The sequence below is a fragment of the Melospiza melodia genome, chromosome 6 (genome assembly GCF_035770615.1).
Source record: "Melospiza melodia melodia isolate bMelMel2 chromosome 6, bMelMel2.pri, whole genome shotgun sequence".
In the NCBI taxonomy this organism is placed as follows: domain Eukaryota; kingdom Metazoa; phylum Chordata; class Aves; order Passeriformes; family Passerellidae; genus Melospiza; species Melospiza melodia.
In genome coordinates, this window is record NC_086199.1 from 8,226,143 (window position 1) to 8,244,949 (window position 18,807).

Sequence of the window (18,807 nt, forward strand, 5' to 3'; positions counted from 1 at the left end):
TGGAGCAGGCAGCTGTGGAGACAGGGTGGAAGTCATGTGCCCTGACCACATTATAGGAGTGGATTAAATTCCTTCTCCTATTTCATATGCCAGATCATTTGGGCTTTATGGAAACTTAATCCTGTATGTATTTTTCTGGTTTATGTCCTAGTGTATTATAAGACACCATGAAATTTAACTCAGATGCTTCCTTTGTGCAAGAATTATCACAGTAGCTTTAAAATACAGCTTTTTAACATCATTACAGGTAAAAGAAAAATGTTTTTCTTGGGTGGCATATGCCTTTTACTTTCAATGATGTGCTGTTATTCTGTAAACCTTGTCTGTCTTTGTAATGTCTCCTCCAGGGTGTCAGTGATGTGGAATTTTCTTGATTATCTTCAAAGATAGTGTGGAAGATAATGCACTGTTTAAAATAACTGGAAGTAGTTCAACAAACAAAAATGATGAAAAGTTTAGGGAAATAATAGCTGAGAGAAGGGAATGAGGGCTGGGCATGTTCATGCAAAGGATATCACAACTGAAGAGAGAAATTACCAATTATCATAAAATGTAAAGGAACGTTACAGAACAGGCCAGAATAATTTAATTTCATCAGTAATCAATGGCAGAATGAGAAATTATGTATGGCGAGGAAAGTATTTTTAAAATTAAGCACTAAGAAACTGTTTTTACCAAGAAGCAAGGAGGCATGTTTTGTAATCACTGTCATTGAAAATGCTCAGGTCTAGGCTTGATATCTGTCTATCAAGGATGTTATCAGGATAATGATAATTTTCCTGGTATTAGAAGGAAAAAATGTAGTAGCCTATTAGTTTCCTTCAACCCAAGTAATTACATGATTTGTTTGCATACAATATTTGCAAATAAAATGCACTTAATGCTGTGTTTTTTGTTGTTCATTTTTGGGGTTTTCTACAGTGAAGACTTGACAGATCCTCTGCTTTTGTGCCAGGAATTCTGCAGGCGTATTTACTGTCTTTTAAAATGAGTTACTATGTTGTTACCTTAGGATCCAATTTAAATAAAAGCATAGGAATGAGAGAAACATGAGATGTTGTAAAGTTATCAGAGAGAAACATGAAGTCATAAATTTTCAGATTCTCATTTCATCTTCTTAAGCATGTGATATGAAAGCATCCTATAGTGTATAATCTCTTCTCTGCTGTATCACTGAAACAGGGTAAAATGGCAATAAAATCTTTATAGAGGAAATTGCTTCATTGGGAAGTTGAATATTTGCCTAATTCCAAGAATAGAATCCACAAAAAATCTTATAACTAAGTGGGTACATGAGAATTTAGACTGGTCTCATTGATTTCTGAATACAGGTTTCTGGTATCCAGATTAGAAGAATCTTGGATTTTTCACAAGTTTAGGGATTTAATTTTCTAGTGTTTCCAACAATATGCAAAATAAATTAATGTATTCATTCTCTTACAATCACTGAAATCAGAAAGAGTCTTCCCTTTGCTTTCAGGTGATTTTGAAATAAACCTGTTCTGTGTTAAGGGTGCCAAGAGTTAGTACATGGCCTAGAGACATGGCCTGCATTTGGGATGGGTAAAAATAATCTTAGGAAAGCTAGGAAATGCTCTGTAGTTGGAGTACCTGTATTTTAGAATTTTAGCTGAAAATATCTCTTGGAAAAGAGGGAATTCTTTAAACCTTATTCTAGAAAACTGAGGAAAATGTGAACAACCATCAGTTTCTCACTGATGGTACTGAGAATGTAAAGTTGTACCTGGCAAAAGGTTTTGTTATTCACGTCATGTTTGGGTTTTGGTAGGTAATAAACAAAGTTGCTAATTTCCCTTACCTTAGTGCAGAACACTTGAACTTTTTTGTTTTGTGAGCTCTTCTTGTAACCTGGTGGTATTTTAAATTTTTGACTTTTGCCATTTCAGAATGGAATAGAGACATACTTAAGCTTTTTAGGTGGATTATTTATTGGTCTTACTATGTGATAGTGTTTATAAATGGCAGTTTCACAAACAATTAGGAATTGGAACAAAAGCCCATCAGGCTCTGACATCTGTTGCACATAATTCCCATAAAGCTGTATTTAATCAAATAAGTTAGCATAAAACCTGAATTTATTTATTAAAATATTTTGTTGAAAGAATCCCATTGAGATGCAATGTGTCATTTCTAAGGGTATCCTGGGATACTGGCCAAGATATGACACTTCAGGAATGTTATTGAGAGCAGTGTGCTTTGATGTCTCATTTATTTTGCAGTTGAATTTTCTTTCTCATTTTTCTTTGTTGTATGAAAATAAGTTGCTGAAAGAATTGCTTATTCTAAAGAAGTTTTCCTGATGATATTCTCTGGTTGGCAATACAAATTGCTACTTTACAAGTAGATACAAAATGTGTTTTTAAAGTGCATGTATATGGATTTGTTACCACTTCTTAGTTCATTTTTATGCTGGTCTGATGATTAACCAAATATATGCTTCCTGCTTTATGGTGTCATGAACAACTTCCTGCTGCAGTTCAGTTTACTGAAACCAAACTTCCTTTTGATTTTTTCCAAAGAAAAGTTTATTTTCTCTAGCATACGTGGCTCACCACTTTATTCTGGGTTTATTTAGTATTAAATATTTACATTGTGTTGGAGAAAGCATTCAAATTTCATCAGCATACAGAAGTCTTTTAGACATCTCTAATTATCTATTGCCAAATCCACTTTATCTGTGATTAGTATGAAAGGGTGAGTGTTTTTGTCAGGAGCTTATAGCTTATAGCTTTGCTTTTGTAATGGGCTGCATTTTAAGCAGCCAATTGGATTGGTGTTGGCCTTTGAAAGATGCAAAATGCTTTGAAGGAAGACTTAAATGAACCAGTAAAGACTGTGCAAGCACACACATTTAATCTCAGGACTATCTGCATTATAGCTAAAGCTCTGGGAAACTAAAGGAATTGCACTGGAGAGTAATCAAAGGGTACAGCTTTATTACATCTCTCTTCTGAAAACGAAGGGGCTGTTTTCTCTGGCTTAAGGTCCTGGGTGCTGTGCTGATAAAAGGAAGAAGACAGCATTTTAGACACCACATTAGAAGTTTTCAGAACGTGTCCAGCTGTGAAATGGATGGGAAATTGGAATACAGAAGAGGCACAGGAGCTACATACAATTTTTTCATACAGAAATCAAAAATAATTTGGAAATAAGATGAAGCATGCCCTCCTGAGAGTTGACTCCTCCCTAAGGATTGCTTTTGAGTGTTAGCTCTCAAACAGGTTTAGGTGATTTTTGATTATCATTTCAAACTGAAAACGCAGTCATTTTAGATTGGAACAAGGAGAGGACACATTCACAAATGTGAACGTGGTTGTGTGGAGACCTCAGAGCACCTTGCAGGATCTGAAGGGGACCCACAGAGAGAGACTCTGTCAGGAGCTGCACTGACAGGACAGGGAGTAATAGGTACAGATTCAAAAAGGGAAAGTTTAGGTTGGATATTAGGAAGAAGTTTCTTACTGTGAGGGTGTGAGGCACTGGAACAGGTTGCCCAGGGAGGTTGTGGATGCCCCAAGCCTGGAAGTGTTTAAAGCCAGGTTGGATAACACCTGGAACAGCCTGGTCAGGTGGGAGCTGTCCTTGCCTGTGGCAGTGGGGGAGCAGAGGATCTTTCAGGTCCATTCCAGCCCTTTAGCATTTTATAAACATAATTTATTTGTGATCTGGCGTGTTTCTCAAATACTATATTTTAAAAAGACTAGATGGAATTATAGGCTTGACGTAGAAAACTATGAATAATCAATTTGTCATCCCTCTATGAAAAAAGAAAGCCAAATTCATATAAGTTCAAGAAGAAAAACATATTTATACTTTAAAGCTAAAACAATTATGGGATTTCTGAATTATTTATTTATTTCTTACTAACTTTTCATCTAGTATGATTCGTAAATCTTGACATTTTCTCCTTTATGAGCTATGTGGGCAAAAATATTAAATGTATGTTTTATATTCACATGCTCTCCAGCAGAGATGAATGCATCTCTAAATACCTCTGTGGTTGCACAGTACATTTGATTATTTTCTTCTGATTGTATCAAAGGGAATTTTAAAACCAAATATCTGTTGAGAGTCAAGGGGGCTGATTAAATCACTTACTTGCTTTTATTCCTGCATGCCATTTTTGTGTCTCCTTTTGGAATCTGCCATTCCTTTTTCTTTGTCTTTATTGAAAATGGTAACTGAAATACTGCAGGCGCTGTATTAGTAGTATTGGAGGGGTTTTGGTGGTTTGGTTTGGTTGGTTTGTTGTGGTTTTTTAGAAATCATACATCATTAGTTCCTGAAGTCTCCCCCATGGAGCTGAGATTCTTGTTTGTAGGCGGCACTTACCATTATTACAAGATTTAAACTAATTTTGAGATACTTTTTAACCTTTAAAAGTAGGTGAAAGTGGCTGAGGTTAATAGCTCAGAAGTCCTAGCTTTCAATGTTAATATCAGTCTTTTTTTAGGTGCTTTATCCTCCAGTATTCATTTCTGATCACAATTTGTGTGTGTCACACATATCCATGCTTGACACAAGCAGCGTCCGAGTTGCTCTTACAAGGATTTAAGAAAGGTCAATTTCTTTGCCTGTGTTGCCTCATCATTTACCTAATGTATTAGTATTTTAGTTATTAATACAGGATATTGTCATTAAAAGTCCTCATCTCCAGCTTTGAGAGAGTCTTGGCTCACTGACAGAAGTACAGGGGTCTTGTCCTTGTCTTTGCTATTGCTGCACTGTGGGGATTTTCTAAAATTATTTTTTAGTTTACAAATTCACATTTGTAAAGTCAGCATTGAGGCCACATCTAAGAATAAAGAAAAACTGAATCCATCTTTATTTAATAAAGGATTTTGAAAGTTTGTCTCATGAAAAGCAATTAGTAAGTGTCAGCAGTTGCATGTGGATTAACTATAGCCCTAGAAGTACACATTTAAGAAGCTGTGGTAAAGTTCATTTGCTGATCTCAGTTTCTGGGATGGATTTTAAAAGAATTAACTTTGCATGGTCCATATGTGTGTGTGCACATTTCAACAGGATGTCAGTTTTCATCTGCCCCCTACCTCAGAGCTGCTGTGGTCAAATGCTGCATCCCTTGTGCTGCTCCATGAAACACCACCTTCCTTTCTCAGGTTTGAGTGTGAAGTTGTAGTATTTCTGCTAAATGTCTGCTGAGCTGGAATATCACAAAGCATCAGTTACTGTGATTCCAGTAAATACAGAGCTGTACTATGTTGGGGGAAGGAAAATTGTGGAAGTAGTTTTCTATGGCACACAATAGAGTAATTTTCTAAACTATTCTCAGCAGTGTTTTCAGCTGTAAAGGTTGTATTCAGGTAGGTGTTTTCTCTTTTCATAAAAGTCTTAAAGGTGGAGGAGGAATTAAGGTTCTGCACTCTTATGTTGCAGGGCCCTTGGGTCAGGTTCTGATTTCTGCACATTGATTTAGTTTAGGGAAGTCACATATCCATCCAGTCCTAACACCTGTTTCACTTGGGGCTTTTTTGAAGTTTAAATGGTTAAATGCTACAAGAGAGCCTTGGTTGAATAGTTGGAATCCCTTTCAGAAAACATTGTGTGCCAAGACAGACACACTTCAACTGCAAACTTTAGTACAACAACAGCTCGAGTCCAGGTTAAATGCTCTTTGTATGTGACATTTTAGGTACATATATTTCTTAAAATATTTTAAAGCTACTCTAATTGTTCCCATATTTATAGAAAGAACAATATTCTACATCATTGCACAGTAAGCTGTTTACATGCATGCTTTCTTTGGGGAGAACTGCTGTAATTAGAGTAGTGATTTATTTAATGTATAAAGTGGGTGGGAGCCACTGCAGTGGGAAGTTGAGGACAAGTTTGAGCTGAAGGTTAAGTAGGTCTGTGGTCTTCACCAGCCCTGGAAGACACTTTACACACCTTGTCATCTCTTAATAAATTTTCTGTTTGCTTATAGTCCCTAATGCAACCATGACAGATGTGGTGTGGAGGAGCTGTGTCTCTTTCACTGGGCAGTGGTATTTGCATTCCTGAGCTCTCCTTTTACACCTCTGATTTCCCCCAGAGTCAGTGCTGGAGGAATAGCCAGCAAAGATCCTCTGGAACATGGTAAAAGTAATCTGCCACACAAAGTGTAAAGATTGGCAGGTCTGAGCTGAGACCTTCTAACACCTGAGACTGCTGTTTCCTTAGTGCAGAGGTGTTACAGCTTCTTTTAAGGCATGGATGGAAGCTTGGGATTTATCATGATCCTTTTATACCTGAGTATTGTTTTCCTTTGTAAAGTATAATAAAAAAGTGGCCTTGTGCTCTTGTTTGAGACAAGAACCCTGTTGCTACATTAGGACCTTTGATATTAATTTTAGATTAAATTCTTGTATAGTATTACTGCCTTCTTTTAGGGAATCTGGCTGAGCTTTTTTTTTTTTTTTTCTTTTCTAGAGCTTTTGTGTGTTTTTCCCGAATGTGCAACTTTGGCTTCATTTCTTTTCTGTATCTTTTAGTTGTGGAGATGCTCACAAAAGTCCTTATGGATGTTTTAATTTTTATATGTTTACGCCCCATTTAAAAACTGTGAATATAATACCCTAAAATAGATCTGGTTGTAATTTTTTGAAGGGAATTGCCTTGAAGCATCAAATACCTCTGTAATACCCCATGGTATGGCACCACTGAAAGATGTGTTTGGACCTACTGATGGATTTGTATTAGTTCTTTTTGGTAGCCTGTATCATCTGTAAAAATAGCAATCTTAAACTCTTAAACTGACTTTGTAGTGAATTCTTTGTATGATGGTTTAAAACTCCAGAAGATAAATATTTTCCTTATAGGCCACACCAATCATGTGAACTCACATTTTGGGTGATTATAAGGAAACCCATTGAAAATGGGAGTGAGGCTCCTCCACTCAGCTCAGCTGAACTGTCTTGCTCTAATTTTGTGTAATACTCAGATAATTATCCTGAATGCAGCCTTCAGTGGGTTTTTCAGAAGTTACAGACCTGGTGACCTGTGGAAATATTTCATGTTATGTGGTTTCTTCTGAACAATGAAACAGTAAATGGCATTCCCAGTGTTACCCCCCTTCTAAAAAGGTATAATTCTGAACTTTTTCTTCCATGACTCCCCAAATCTGACAGGAAATATTAGAGCTTGTGTGTTGTGATTTGTTAAAAGATGTAAATTTCTGTTCAAAATTGTTTGTCAGTCTCTCAGAAAATTAGAAGTAATTAAATAGAAAGTTCTACAGATTTGTGCCATTTCTGTACCCTCTCATCTCAAGATGGTGTGAGAAGCAGACAATTGTAATAACTTGCTGCTACTCCTTTCCAGCTAATTTGATCTTGTTCCTTAATTCTGACAGATTGTTTTTAATTTTCCCATCTGTTCCATAAAAATCTCAAGTGATTGACTCCTAGGAAAAAATAATGTCTAATAGCTGAGCCATTTTTAATGAGTTGGTATGAGTTATTTAATGAGACGTGCTGAAGAAGGCAAGCCAAAGGAAAGATTGGGCCTGGGGTGGTGGATGTAAAGAAAGGTAAAGGGCAACCATCTGCTTCAGGAAGCTTCCACTCTCCATCAGCAGCTTTAGGCTGCTGCTCACTCCACTTTCAGGCAGTGCCTGTGGACAAAACAACAAAGATTTGGTGGCAGTAATTCCTTTTCCTCTTTTATTTAGAGCAGTGTCTGCCCTCAGATAGTAATGCTTTGGGGAGAGGATCAGTCATGAAAAGGAAAAAAATCAAAGAATAAAGGAATAATATTTAAGTAACCTTAAAGATATTATGGTCTGTGGTTTAACTTCATTTCTTCCAGCAAAAACTCCCAGATATTCCAGAAAGAACCCTAGTGCCAGGAAACAGAGTGCATGTTCTCCTCCAGCCTCTCTGAAGGCTAAAACCTTTGCTTTAAAATTGCCTGCAAATGGCATCTCCCAGGGCAGGAAGCCATCAATATGCAGTACAGGTCTTTGAGAATAGCAAGCATGAATATAAATATTAACATCTGGACTTTTCCCTTCTGTTTTGGTTTTTATATATTATTATAATAAACATTGACATTGTTTTTAATAATCATCAGATAGCATTTTCTTTGGCAGCTTGAGACTTCATTATTTAATCAAATAGTGAAAATAAATATACAGCTCTTTTACAAGGAAAGTTGAAAGCTTGACTCAGCCCTGCAAATATGCCATTGTGAGTCTAATCCATTGTAGAATTCATAGAATAATGAATTAACGTCTCGATTGCATACAGTGAGGCAGAACAAATGAGAGAATGCTGCCATGGTAATGAGCAAAATATACACTTGTTTTTTCAGGTGGCAGTGGGCTACCAACTAAGGAGAAAAACTTTTGTCTGCATTTTCTTAAACTAGTGAAACCTGAGGGTGTATTAGGCAAGCAGAGAACATCAGTATTATATCAGAACATCCAGAGCATGTCCAAATGCTCAGCCCATCAGGTGTCCCCATGACATGTACTGCAAGCAACCAAAGAACCACTGAGTGTAGCAGGTGAAGCTGCTGGGTTAAATTTGTACAAAATCGGACTTGGATGGTGTCTGTTTGGAAACCTGAGCTCAGAAAGCTGCAGATAAAAGATGCTCTGTGCTTTTACAGGAGTCACTGTCTCTGAATGAGACTAGACTGTGCCTGAGGTTTTGACTATCCTAATTTGAGATTGATATAAGGGAAAAAAATGTTTTCATTTGTAAGGATTTTTTGCTGTCTAGTACCAGTGTTCCTAGACTGGAAGAGGGGGTGGTGGTAGTGTTCCTGTTGGGAAGAAGGAATTGATTGGTGCTTATTTTGCATACCAGGAGACAAAAGGGACTTAATTTTAAACAAAATTGTCATGGGCTTTGGGAACATGATCTATCCCTCTAGATGGATTTTGGACATGAACCTTGCTGTGTTGTGGCTTTAGTAATAAATCTTATGTGCATTTATGTAGTTGAAATTAAATTCACAAGATGTCAGTTTAATAGCTCTGCATTAATCCTTCATAAAGCATTGATCTTTTGGTGTTTTTTATCTTCCTCCTCAGTGTGTCAATCCTGATCTTTAATACTTCTCGGCAGTGCTTTGTTGTGGTGAAGCAGTTCCGCCCAGGTAATCCTCCTTTTTACATTTACTTTTGCTCTCTAGTGAAGCAAGCTTTTAAGGGTTTAGCAGTTAAAAGTTGGTGCATCTGTGGTGATAAAATCTTTGTTCTATATTCTGTTTCTTTGTATGATAGCCCATCCTTTTCAGTCAGTCAGAATTTCTAACCAGGGAAATTTCCATTACAGATGAAATGAATGATCTGGGTAGTCTTACATTCTGCTCTTGGGCTGGTTATTGTCCTTTTTTGGATGAAATTACAAACAGCTCTACAATGATCATGCAAGAAATTGCTTTAATTTGAAGTTCCTTCTTGACCTGCTTGTACAGAAGCACAGTATTTTCCTTTTTGTTTTGTTCTGTCTTAAATATTCTTTTTATTTGTACTGTCTTATTGTTCATTGTATAGTTGGGAATTTGAAATGAGAGAGATTCAGGATTGTATGCTTTTTCACCAGTATGTGGACAACTTCATTTTACCAGTTATTATGAATTTAGGTTAATACATATTTTTTTCTGAGGTTTTGTATCAGTTCCTTTAACTCAAAGCAATATTTACTTTCAGGAAGTTAAAAACGAAATGCGTATTCGCTGCATTTTAATTAAAAGAAATGACAAGGTATTTCACTGACTGTTGCTAAGAGACCATTTCAAGACTGCTCATGGTAGACTTTATAGAAAACTTTCTAGGGTAGTGTCACACTGCCCTTTCTTCCTGACAGTGATTACAGCCTCTCCAGTGTTGTGCAGCAGTGTTACATCGAGAGTGCATCCTTCTCATCAAGTGCTAATTGACTTGTATAAAGTGTTTGGTTATTTGTTCATCACTAATCCACTGTCTTTTATTTGCCAGCGAACAAATGGCTCCCACAGCTCTTGCTCTCTTTGAGGCAATCTCAGGGAGAAGTGTGTGCATGCATATATATATATTTATACACACATATATATATATATGTACTGAGCAGCAACACATTCATTGCATTATCTCTGTGAAAGTGTCCAATCAGCCTCAAAAGACTGGAGTGAAGCCATTCCAGAGGCTGGAGCTGCTCAGACACCTGGCCATAGGCACAGTGGTCAGTCAGGTATCCCACAGCACTTCAGTGATCACAGCCATGCCCTGCCCTTACTCACATCCCTATATTTATAAATATATCTCCATTCCATGGTTATTGTCTGTCCTGGTGCCTGTTCCACAAAGCCAAGACAAAGGCTGAGGCTTTTCTCCTTGCCAGCTCCCACCAGGGTCCCACCAGGAAGGCGATCCCTCGATCCCTCGTTGCTGGGAGGGAGCAGCTGCCGCTCGCTCTGCAGGCACGGCCCTGCACGTGTGCTGCTGCCATGTGTGCTCGCCTTCCCTAGGCTCTGCTGGCAGGAGCAGCTTTTCCCACTGATGGCTGTGCTGCTTGTAAAGGCACTCATCCCTCCCAGTCTGTTTGGCAGCAGCAGCCCTTAGCAGCCACAGCAGAACGGCTGCAGACAGGAGGTTTTGAGGAGCAGGGAGCTGAAGGAGCTCGTGCTGACTTGGTGGCAGAAGCACACAACCAGTGAGGCAAACAGTGTGCTCTGGGATTAGATCATCTTGAATGGTCATGAAATCCCACATTTGGGAGGAGCAGAGAGAAGAAAGATAAGCATGTATCTCTGTATATGTACCTCACCCATGACTAATTTGCAAAGGTATTGGTCAGTGCTTATTTTGGTAGGCAATTGACCACACATTTTCAAATATAATAAAATGATATGTTGCTGGGGTTGGGACCTATGTGCTATGGTTTAATAACTGTAAAGCTACGTGCTCTGGTTAATTAACTGTAAGTATAATGACCTTTCAATGCATTGTGATGTTTGTTTTTCCACTGACTTACAAGAAACAGTATCAAAGATTTGAATCATAAGTCATGTTCCCTTTCAGGAGGTACAAAACACAAGCACAGTCAGAAGTTTAGAGAGGAGCCAGCGCCTTCCCAGACAGCCAAACCCCACTGGCTCCTCAGTCTGTACTGTTGTTTTCTTCTGTTTGGGGACAGCAAACAAGTCCCTATATATGTCACCTACAAAGGCTGCTTTTAACAACAGCAGTGATCTTATTTGCTCCATTTGGTTGAACCATCTATCCTTTGTCCCATGTTATACAAAGGAAGGTGAGAACATCAATTCTACTAGAGTTTCCCCTCTGAGTGGAAACTTTGTTACAGCTGAGTGGCTCCAGGGTAATTAGTCCAGATGTGGATTCCATCACTTCCTTGGGAAGCCTTTTCCAAAGCCTGACAACCCTTTCTGTTGTCATTCTTCCTGGTGAGCAGCCAGAAACTGCCCTGGCACAGGTTGGTTCCTCACTGTGCTGCTGCTCGTGGCCGTGTCCCTCTGGCCATGGAGGAGACAGCCCAGCCATGGTGCAGAGGCAGTTCCTGGCCAAGGAGGCATTGGAAGACAAGGGAACAGCAGACATGGGACAAGTGGCTGGGTGACTGTGCTGGGGCTTCTGGATTCTGCTTTCCAGCCTCTGCGAATTTGCAGTAAGATCACAACTTCTGGTGAGGAAGAGGAGGGTCACAGGTTTCCCTCTGAAGAATATGCCTTAGCCAGTAGGTCACACACTGCTTTTCCATCCAGTTCTTTATCATCCAGTGCATCACTTGTGCAGTCAGTCTTGCACCTTCAAGAGAGCTATGGGAGATTCTCTGTTCCCTGACATTAGAAGGCAGCTTGGCTTTCCAGGCTTTGCTTATCTGTGAGAGTTCAATTGAGTTGGAACCTTTGAAGACAGGTGATAATAAATTCATAATCAGACTCCTTGGTGAATGCTCTAATATTTGGGCTCTTACAGAAGTGGCTGGTACTGCTTCTTTTCTTCCTTATCTACAGAGAAAAACTGTTCCTGGGCTTGAAGTGTGGCCATATCACAGGACTTTGCTCTGAAGAGGATTGCTGAATTAGGTCCTTCTGGAAATGTAGGTTTTGATCTACCTGTGGCTGAGTTGTGCTGAGGAAGAAGGAGAATGGCAGGTGCCTGATGGAATGACAGAGATACAGAAGACTTTTAACACTTTTAAGTCACAGCTTCCTGTCTGTACCCCACATTCTTACCTGTATCCTGTTTTATCCTGCCCAAAGCCTTTATTGGGATGCTTGTGTTGTTCCTTTTTTAATTATCTGATATGGGTATGTCAGTACTAAAAAAGAAATAAAACTTTCAGAGGATTTGGCTTGTCTCAGAGAAATCTTGGATGTGGCTGTCATTTATGATAATTTTCCTAGCTTTTAGAAGTTTTTGGAATAATGACAATAGACACCCTTCAAGGAGCTGTCCCTTAAAGCTGGCAGGGAATTTTTTTTTTCTGGCTTCATGCTACACTTTAAAAAAAAAACCTGAGCTCTGACTCATGTCTCTCAAGTAAGAAATGGAGACTCTAATCCATACCTATTTGAATCTGAAAGACCTGGATGTATCTAAGACTAGCAGCTTTGAAAGTTTTAACTTCTGGAGAAAGATTAGATTTTGGATATTGGACTGATCTGAACACCTCCCTTTCAAGTGCAGATCTTGCTGTTCTGCACTTCTGAGATGTCAAAATGAGCACTGCAGAAAGATCCCAGGCACAAATTGCTGGGGTGTAGACTCTGCCTCAGAGACCAAGTGCTTAAAAAGTCACTGTGGGTCTTCACACTATGCAACATCATTCTCCATCATTTTTTTAAGAAATACCAAGCTACAGTACCTGGAAGGACAAAAAGTTGCCTATTAGACCTCAGTTGTTATTTATCAGTTCTGCAAGATTTAGAAGGGGAAATAAAAGAGACACTAATTTGAAAACCATGTTATGTGTATGTGAAATATGTATGTAAAATATTTTAATGGAATAAAAATAGGTTCAAAGTTTAAAATACGGTGGTTTATAACACTCTCTTGGAAAGCTTTCATGAAAAGCAAGGGGATAGACATAAGGAAATTTCAAGGAAAAAACAAGTGGAATGATGCCTGTATATTAAAGTTGCAATGATCTGGAGTTGTCTGTCAGTAGGGATTCTTTCTGTGTTGACATCCAGTCCTGCAGTTCTCACTCAGGCAAAATTTCTTTTGACATCAGTGAGAGGTTTTGCTTAAATAAGGACTAAAATCTGACATTTGCACTTTCTTTAGGAGTGCATTACAGTGGCAGCTGTTTGTAGATTAGTTCAAGAAGTCCTTTTCAGACTCCACACAGGAATCTCTGCAAGGAACTGTATGTTCAAAAGAGGATTTTTTTTTTCAAACAAACATACATGCTTTTCATACCCTGTATAAATAACAGCTGAGTTGACAGGCTGAAAGACTCATCATTGTGCACATGGTACTTTATGTGCAACCCAACTTTCCTGCTAGATAACTGCATAGTTTAAATTAAATCCCAATATCTGCATTGCCCAACAAATGGGAGCTGTGTGGGGCTTCTGGCACTTCGATTTCTTGGATGAACTAGCTTCCTTTTTCAATTTTTATTTATTTTAAGGTGTCCATGAATTCATTTCAGATGATGTAAGTACAAGTGAGTTTAAAGAATAATTTTACGGACATGGCAAGCAAACCTTTGTTCTTTAAAATTCCAGTTTTGTGTGTCATTATTTTAGCAGATAACACAGCTGAATTCCTTGTTACTCTCAAGTACTCTCATGGTTGTTAATTTCCAGGCAAAATTTGTCCGCAACCCTTTTTTATATTTAATATAAAGAGACTAACTCACTGCCCCTTGTTTCTTTTTCTTTTCTCTTTTGGGATTTTTTTAAGCTGTTTACATGTGTGAAATAGAAAGGCATCAGCCTCAAGTGTTTGAGAATCAGGACAAGGAGAGTTTCCCTTCCCTGGAAAATCCCTTACCTGCTGTGGTTGGAGTGACCTATGAACTCTGTGCTGGCATTGTGGACAAGCCAGGCCTTTCTTTAGAAGAAATTGCTTGTGAGGAAGTTTTGGAAGAGTGTGGCTATCGTGTTTCCACTGCAGACCTCAGGAGGATCACTTCTTACAGGTAAGTAGCAGCAAGTTACAACATTTAGCATTTCATTGTTTCACAGACTGCTGAAGTGGCCTGAGTGTTCCCTCCTGCCTTGTTTAAGCAGTGTTGGAGGAACGTGGACATCTGAAGGTACAAGAAAGGTGTAATTTTTTGCAAGTGAGAGGAGTGTTTACAGAAATGTAAGGAATTAGAAATATATAATCAGTATGATAATTATGGGATTGAATTCCCAGGAAGAATGATACCATTGTGACTTATTCCAAAGACTGTTAGAACAGGAAAAAGTTATGCTGGGCTCTTCAGAGTTTGTTACAGCACTAGAAAACAGCCTATCTTTACTATACTGAGTGTTTTCCATCTCTTATTGTTATTATTCAGATTAACAATAGAAACTGCCCAAGATGCTCTCTGATTAACCTTTACCATGATTTTTCAGAAGCATGAGAACCTGTGGCATTAGATCTCTTCATAATATTTGGTCTGTGGTTAAAGCTTCTTTGAATTGGACAATAATTATTGTTATATGTGAAGATTTTGCAGATCTGACTGTCAAAATTATTACATTTTATTTTTGCAGGGTTACAAATAGTTACTGAAATAGTTTTTAACATGTTTTAAAACATTTATTAGGACTAAAGAGAAACATTAATATGTAAGTGGAAAAATACAAAATGTGAGTTGTTGGTGAAAAAAAAAAAACAAAGAGAAACTTTGCACACAGCTTTAATCCTATTATATCTCATTCCCCGCTTTTAATATTGTTATCCAAAATGTATGCATGTTTGTATTTTACAGAGAAAGCAGCAGGTTTTTTACTTTCTTTATTTTACTTGACAACTCCATTGAACTAGGCACTGTCATTGGTTTTTAATTTGGGAATTGAATACAAATCCACAGCTGTCAATCCTGGCAAATGTTATTTCCTGCTGGATTAACAAGCAGTGCTTCTGTTGAGGGGAGGGGGTGAATCACAGGAGCTGTCTTTTACAACTCATTGAAACCAGATTAAGGGTTTGTTCTACTGAAAGAAAAAGTGTCTTCCAGATTTATGAGCAAAAGCTGTCTATAGAATTTCATAGGTTGGGTGACACTGACAGGCTGCTGCATGCAGATATATACATATGTATGTGTATGTATGTATGTGCATACAAATGCAAAGGAGGAAAAGCAGAATACAATTCCTGTAGAAGGTGGGAGATTTAGTGCAGAACTTTGACTCAATATTAATGATTTATATCTGCCTAAAACTCTCTGTACTTTGGTGCTGATAAATGTCTTTGTATGTTACAGGTGGTTGTTCATTCAGTTGCTTTTTTTTTTTCTTAATTGCACTGATTTGTGAAGAGTGTATACAATTGGGGTTTTCTTTGTTGAGACCTTTGCAAAGAGCTCATAATCCTCCATTGTCCATGTGGACACAGCTTTCTGCCCATGGAGATCCATGCTGAAGTCAGAAGGGCTTGTATAATTTTTACATTTTTAAATATGAAAGTTTGAAGCCTCAAAGATGATATTTCACAGGGTTTTTTGTGAAAAAAATGATCTAGTTTTAGGATTTTATTCCAAATATTCCTGTTAGGAGTGTCTTGTTTTTCCTCCAGCCAAGGACTGGCATCTTTCTGATCCTTGAGGATTTGATGCAAAGAAAGGAAGTAATCAGTTCATTTATGGTCTCCCAAGGACATTTTTTTCTGTAATGGCTACACTACATATAAGAATTCCTGGGCTTTTTCTAAGTGCAGCAGGTTTTTCCAAGTGGATTTTGCTGCTGTTTCATGCTGTGACTGTCAATACAAAGCACAGGCATAAAGCATTGCATTAATGCATATGCATGCCATTACAATTGCAATGCATCCTGCACTTGTACTCTTATCTCCCATCCCAGCAATCTGTGTAATAGCTGCTCTGCATTATTTATTGATCCAGTGCCCCAGGTCAGAGTTTTGGGGGGCTCTGTCTAGATGGCTCCTCTTCCAAAGATCAGCCTCAGCTGGACTGCCACCAGTTGTGGCAAATGTGCATCTGTGCTTTCTCTCAAATCTGACCATTCTGTGGCCTCTCTTGGAGGGTTTTGGCATTCTGTCTGAAGTGTCCTATCTGTCTGTACCACAAGCAACTTTCCCTTCATGTCTTGCCCAAATTTCCCTTTCTTTATTTCAACACTGACACTTACTACTCTGTCCCCAGTGGACATGAAGTACTTCTGCCCCTTCCACCTCCTTGTTAAAGCATGTTCCCTTTATTTTATTTTTGCCCGTGCAAAACTATTTTAATTGATTTAGTCTTTCTCTTCAGATCATATTTTCTAGATAGCTGATCATCCCTTCTGCTGTCCTCTGCCTTCTCTCCATCTGGTCTGCGCATTTCTTAAAAATCTAGTGCCCAAAGTGAAGCACAGTTCTTTAGTGGGGGCTTTCCTGGAGAGGGTGGAAGCATTATGTCCCCTATTCTCACAGATCATTCTTTATACACTGGAGTTTGTTGTTTGTCTTTTGAACCTGATGATCCTTGTGGGTCCCTTCCAACTCAGAATATTCCATGATTCTGAATTGTCATTCACCTCCTGTCCATATTCTGTGTCATCACAGCCTTTGATCTGAAAGCAGGGAGTTGTATTCCTAATGACACCCCTTGCTGGAATCATAATCATCAGAAGGAAATTGTCTGCCTAGAATAAAAGCAGGATTTGAGTTAGACCTGACAGAAGGGCATGAAAAGCCAAACACATCAAATGTAAAGGGAGAAATGGTTTTGGCTAGGGGGGTCAATACATTTCTGTGCCTAATGAATTAAGAAAGATGGAGCATGGACAATCCATAGGGAGAACTTAGACTATGGGGAAGAATTGAAAATTAAAACCTTGAGTGGAAAAAGAGGAAGAAGAGATGAAGGAACAATGCAGAAAAAAATCATAGGCTGAGAACTGAATGGACCTGGGGAAAGTACATTCATTGTGGTAGAGGAGAATTCTATGTAAGGAAATGAGGAAAGTACTTAGTCTGTATTCAACTTTGCTCTGTTCTCTGTTCTATAACTGTAGAGGTTAGGGGTAATCTGAAGATAGCAGGGATTTTCCTCATTTATTATCAGGGCCTGTAGCAGTTTTGGGGGATTTTTTTTTTGTGCCTCTCAGCTAAGCTGGAAAGTGTGAGCCCAGTACTGCACAGGTAATTCATACACATGCAGGTAACCCACTGGACCCCTGATTAAGCTCTGTCAAAGCTCCCGTGATTTAATACTCATCACATAGAAGTCAGTGAATTAAGCAGATCTCAGACTTAATTACCTTGAATGATCCACAGAGGAGCTGTGGAGTCAATGAGGAATCAGGAGAGAAGCCAGGCGTTGGGGAATTTAGGCCATTTCAGTAAGAATCTTTGGAACAAATTGTTCCAGCAGCAGGACAGTATGGTGTGGGTGAGGGAGGGAGGCTGGGCTGGGGGAAGATAACAAGAAACACAAACATATTTGGAGGAACTTGACTGGAGGAGGACAGAGGAATCACACTTCGAAAATCAGAAATATCTGTTCCTATAATAGAAAATTGCCAGACAGGAGGTGAATTGAAATGCAGATGGTTCATGTTGCTGTGTAGACAGAGGAGGGATCATTCTGAAAAGAATCTCTATTGTTTGCAGCCAGTATGGTGAGTTTAGTATCATCACAAATTTCTACTTTTGTGCTTGGCATCCAGTAACTTCATTTTGGTACTGCAAAAAGGTTGGTTTAAATTATGGCAGCAGCTAATTCACTTTTGGAGACTTCAGGAAATGTTGGTGGCTGCTGATGTCTTGAGTTGTTGTCGTTGTATGTATGGCATCAGTCAAAAATAACATAGGTGGTTGATGTGAGAGGTGTAAAGGAATTACCTGATTCAATAATAAAATAACAAAATTCAGCTAATCCTATTGTAGCGTAATTATACACTGAGGGTTCATGAAGGTTGAAGTTAAATTCAACATTTTTAGAAGCTCTAAAAGAAATCTGTGAGCTTCCTTTAATGTTTGGAGGTTTTTTCACAAATACAAATTTCTTTAAGTGAACATGTTACTTTGGACTTATTCATATACCAGATATTACAAATTTTTTTTCTGTCATGGTATCCCTGCAGTTTTCTGATTGAATCCCACGTGCTGAAATTCAGCTGTGAGTTAGTTTCTTCCAGCTATCTGCCTTGAGACATGTTTTCTTACAAGACAGGGGCAGTGAAATTAGTTGTTGTTTTTGTCATTGATGTTATTGTTGCTATTGCAAAGTATTTTCTTTTACTTCTTGAAAATGATGGTTGTCCTGAAGAAATTTATAAAATTAATTGGACTTCAGTAACACCTCAGAACATCAGGGTAGAGTTGAACCAGAGCTGCTAGTTCAACTTCCTTTTCCCCTCATTACATCTTTATTTTCTCCCAGAGGCTGTAAAAAACTCTTGGCTCTGACCTGGATACAATAGGAGCTGTAGGTTCTCAGCCCCACAGCAAAGAAATCAGATGGATTAGTTTAAAGGACTGACTCTGTTAAAATAGGTACTTACTTTAATCTTCCTACATTTGATTTTTTTTCCCAAAATGTACAAGAAGAGCATTCAGAGAATTAATATTAGATGTTCCAATTACTGTGCCATGGCTTTTAGCCTCTGTGCAATGAGGTGAAAATGGTTTGTATTCACAGGTTTTTATGTAGAAAGAATAATAGCCTT

General features: G+C 38.4%; 1 protein-coding gene across 3 annotated transcripts in view; it reads left to right on the plus strand.

Annotated features, from left to right (window-relative positions):
* Positions 1-18,807, plus strand: part of NUDT14 (nudix hydrolase 14) — a 60,180-nt gene that overhangs the window by 33,675 nt on the left and 7,698 nt on the right. For all 3 annotated transcript variants that reach the window (XM_063159800.1, XM_063159801.1, XM_063159802.1), the window contains exons 3-4: positions 9,062-9,126; positions 13,886-14,123. In XM_063159800.1, the coding sequence (XP_063015870.1) occupies positions 9,062-9,126; positions 13,886-14,123 (303 nt within the window). The remainder of the gene's footprint in view (positions 1-9,061; positions 9,127-13,885; positions 14,124-18,807) is intronic.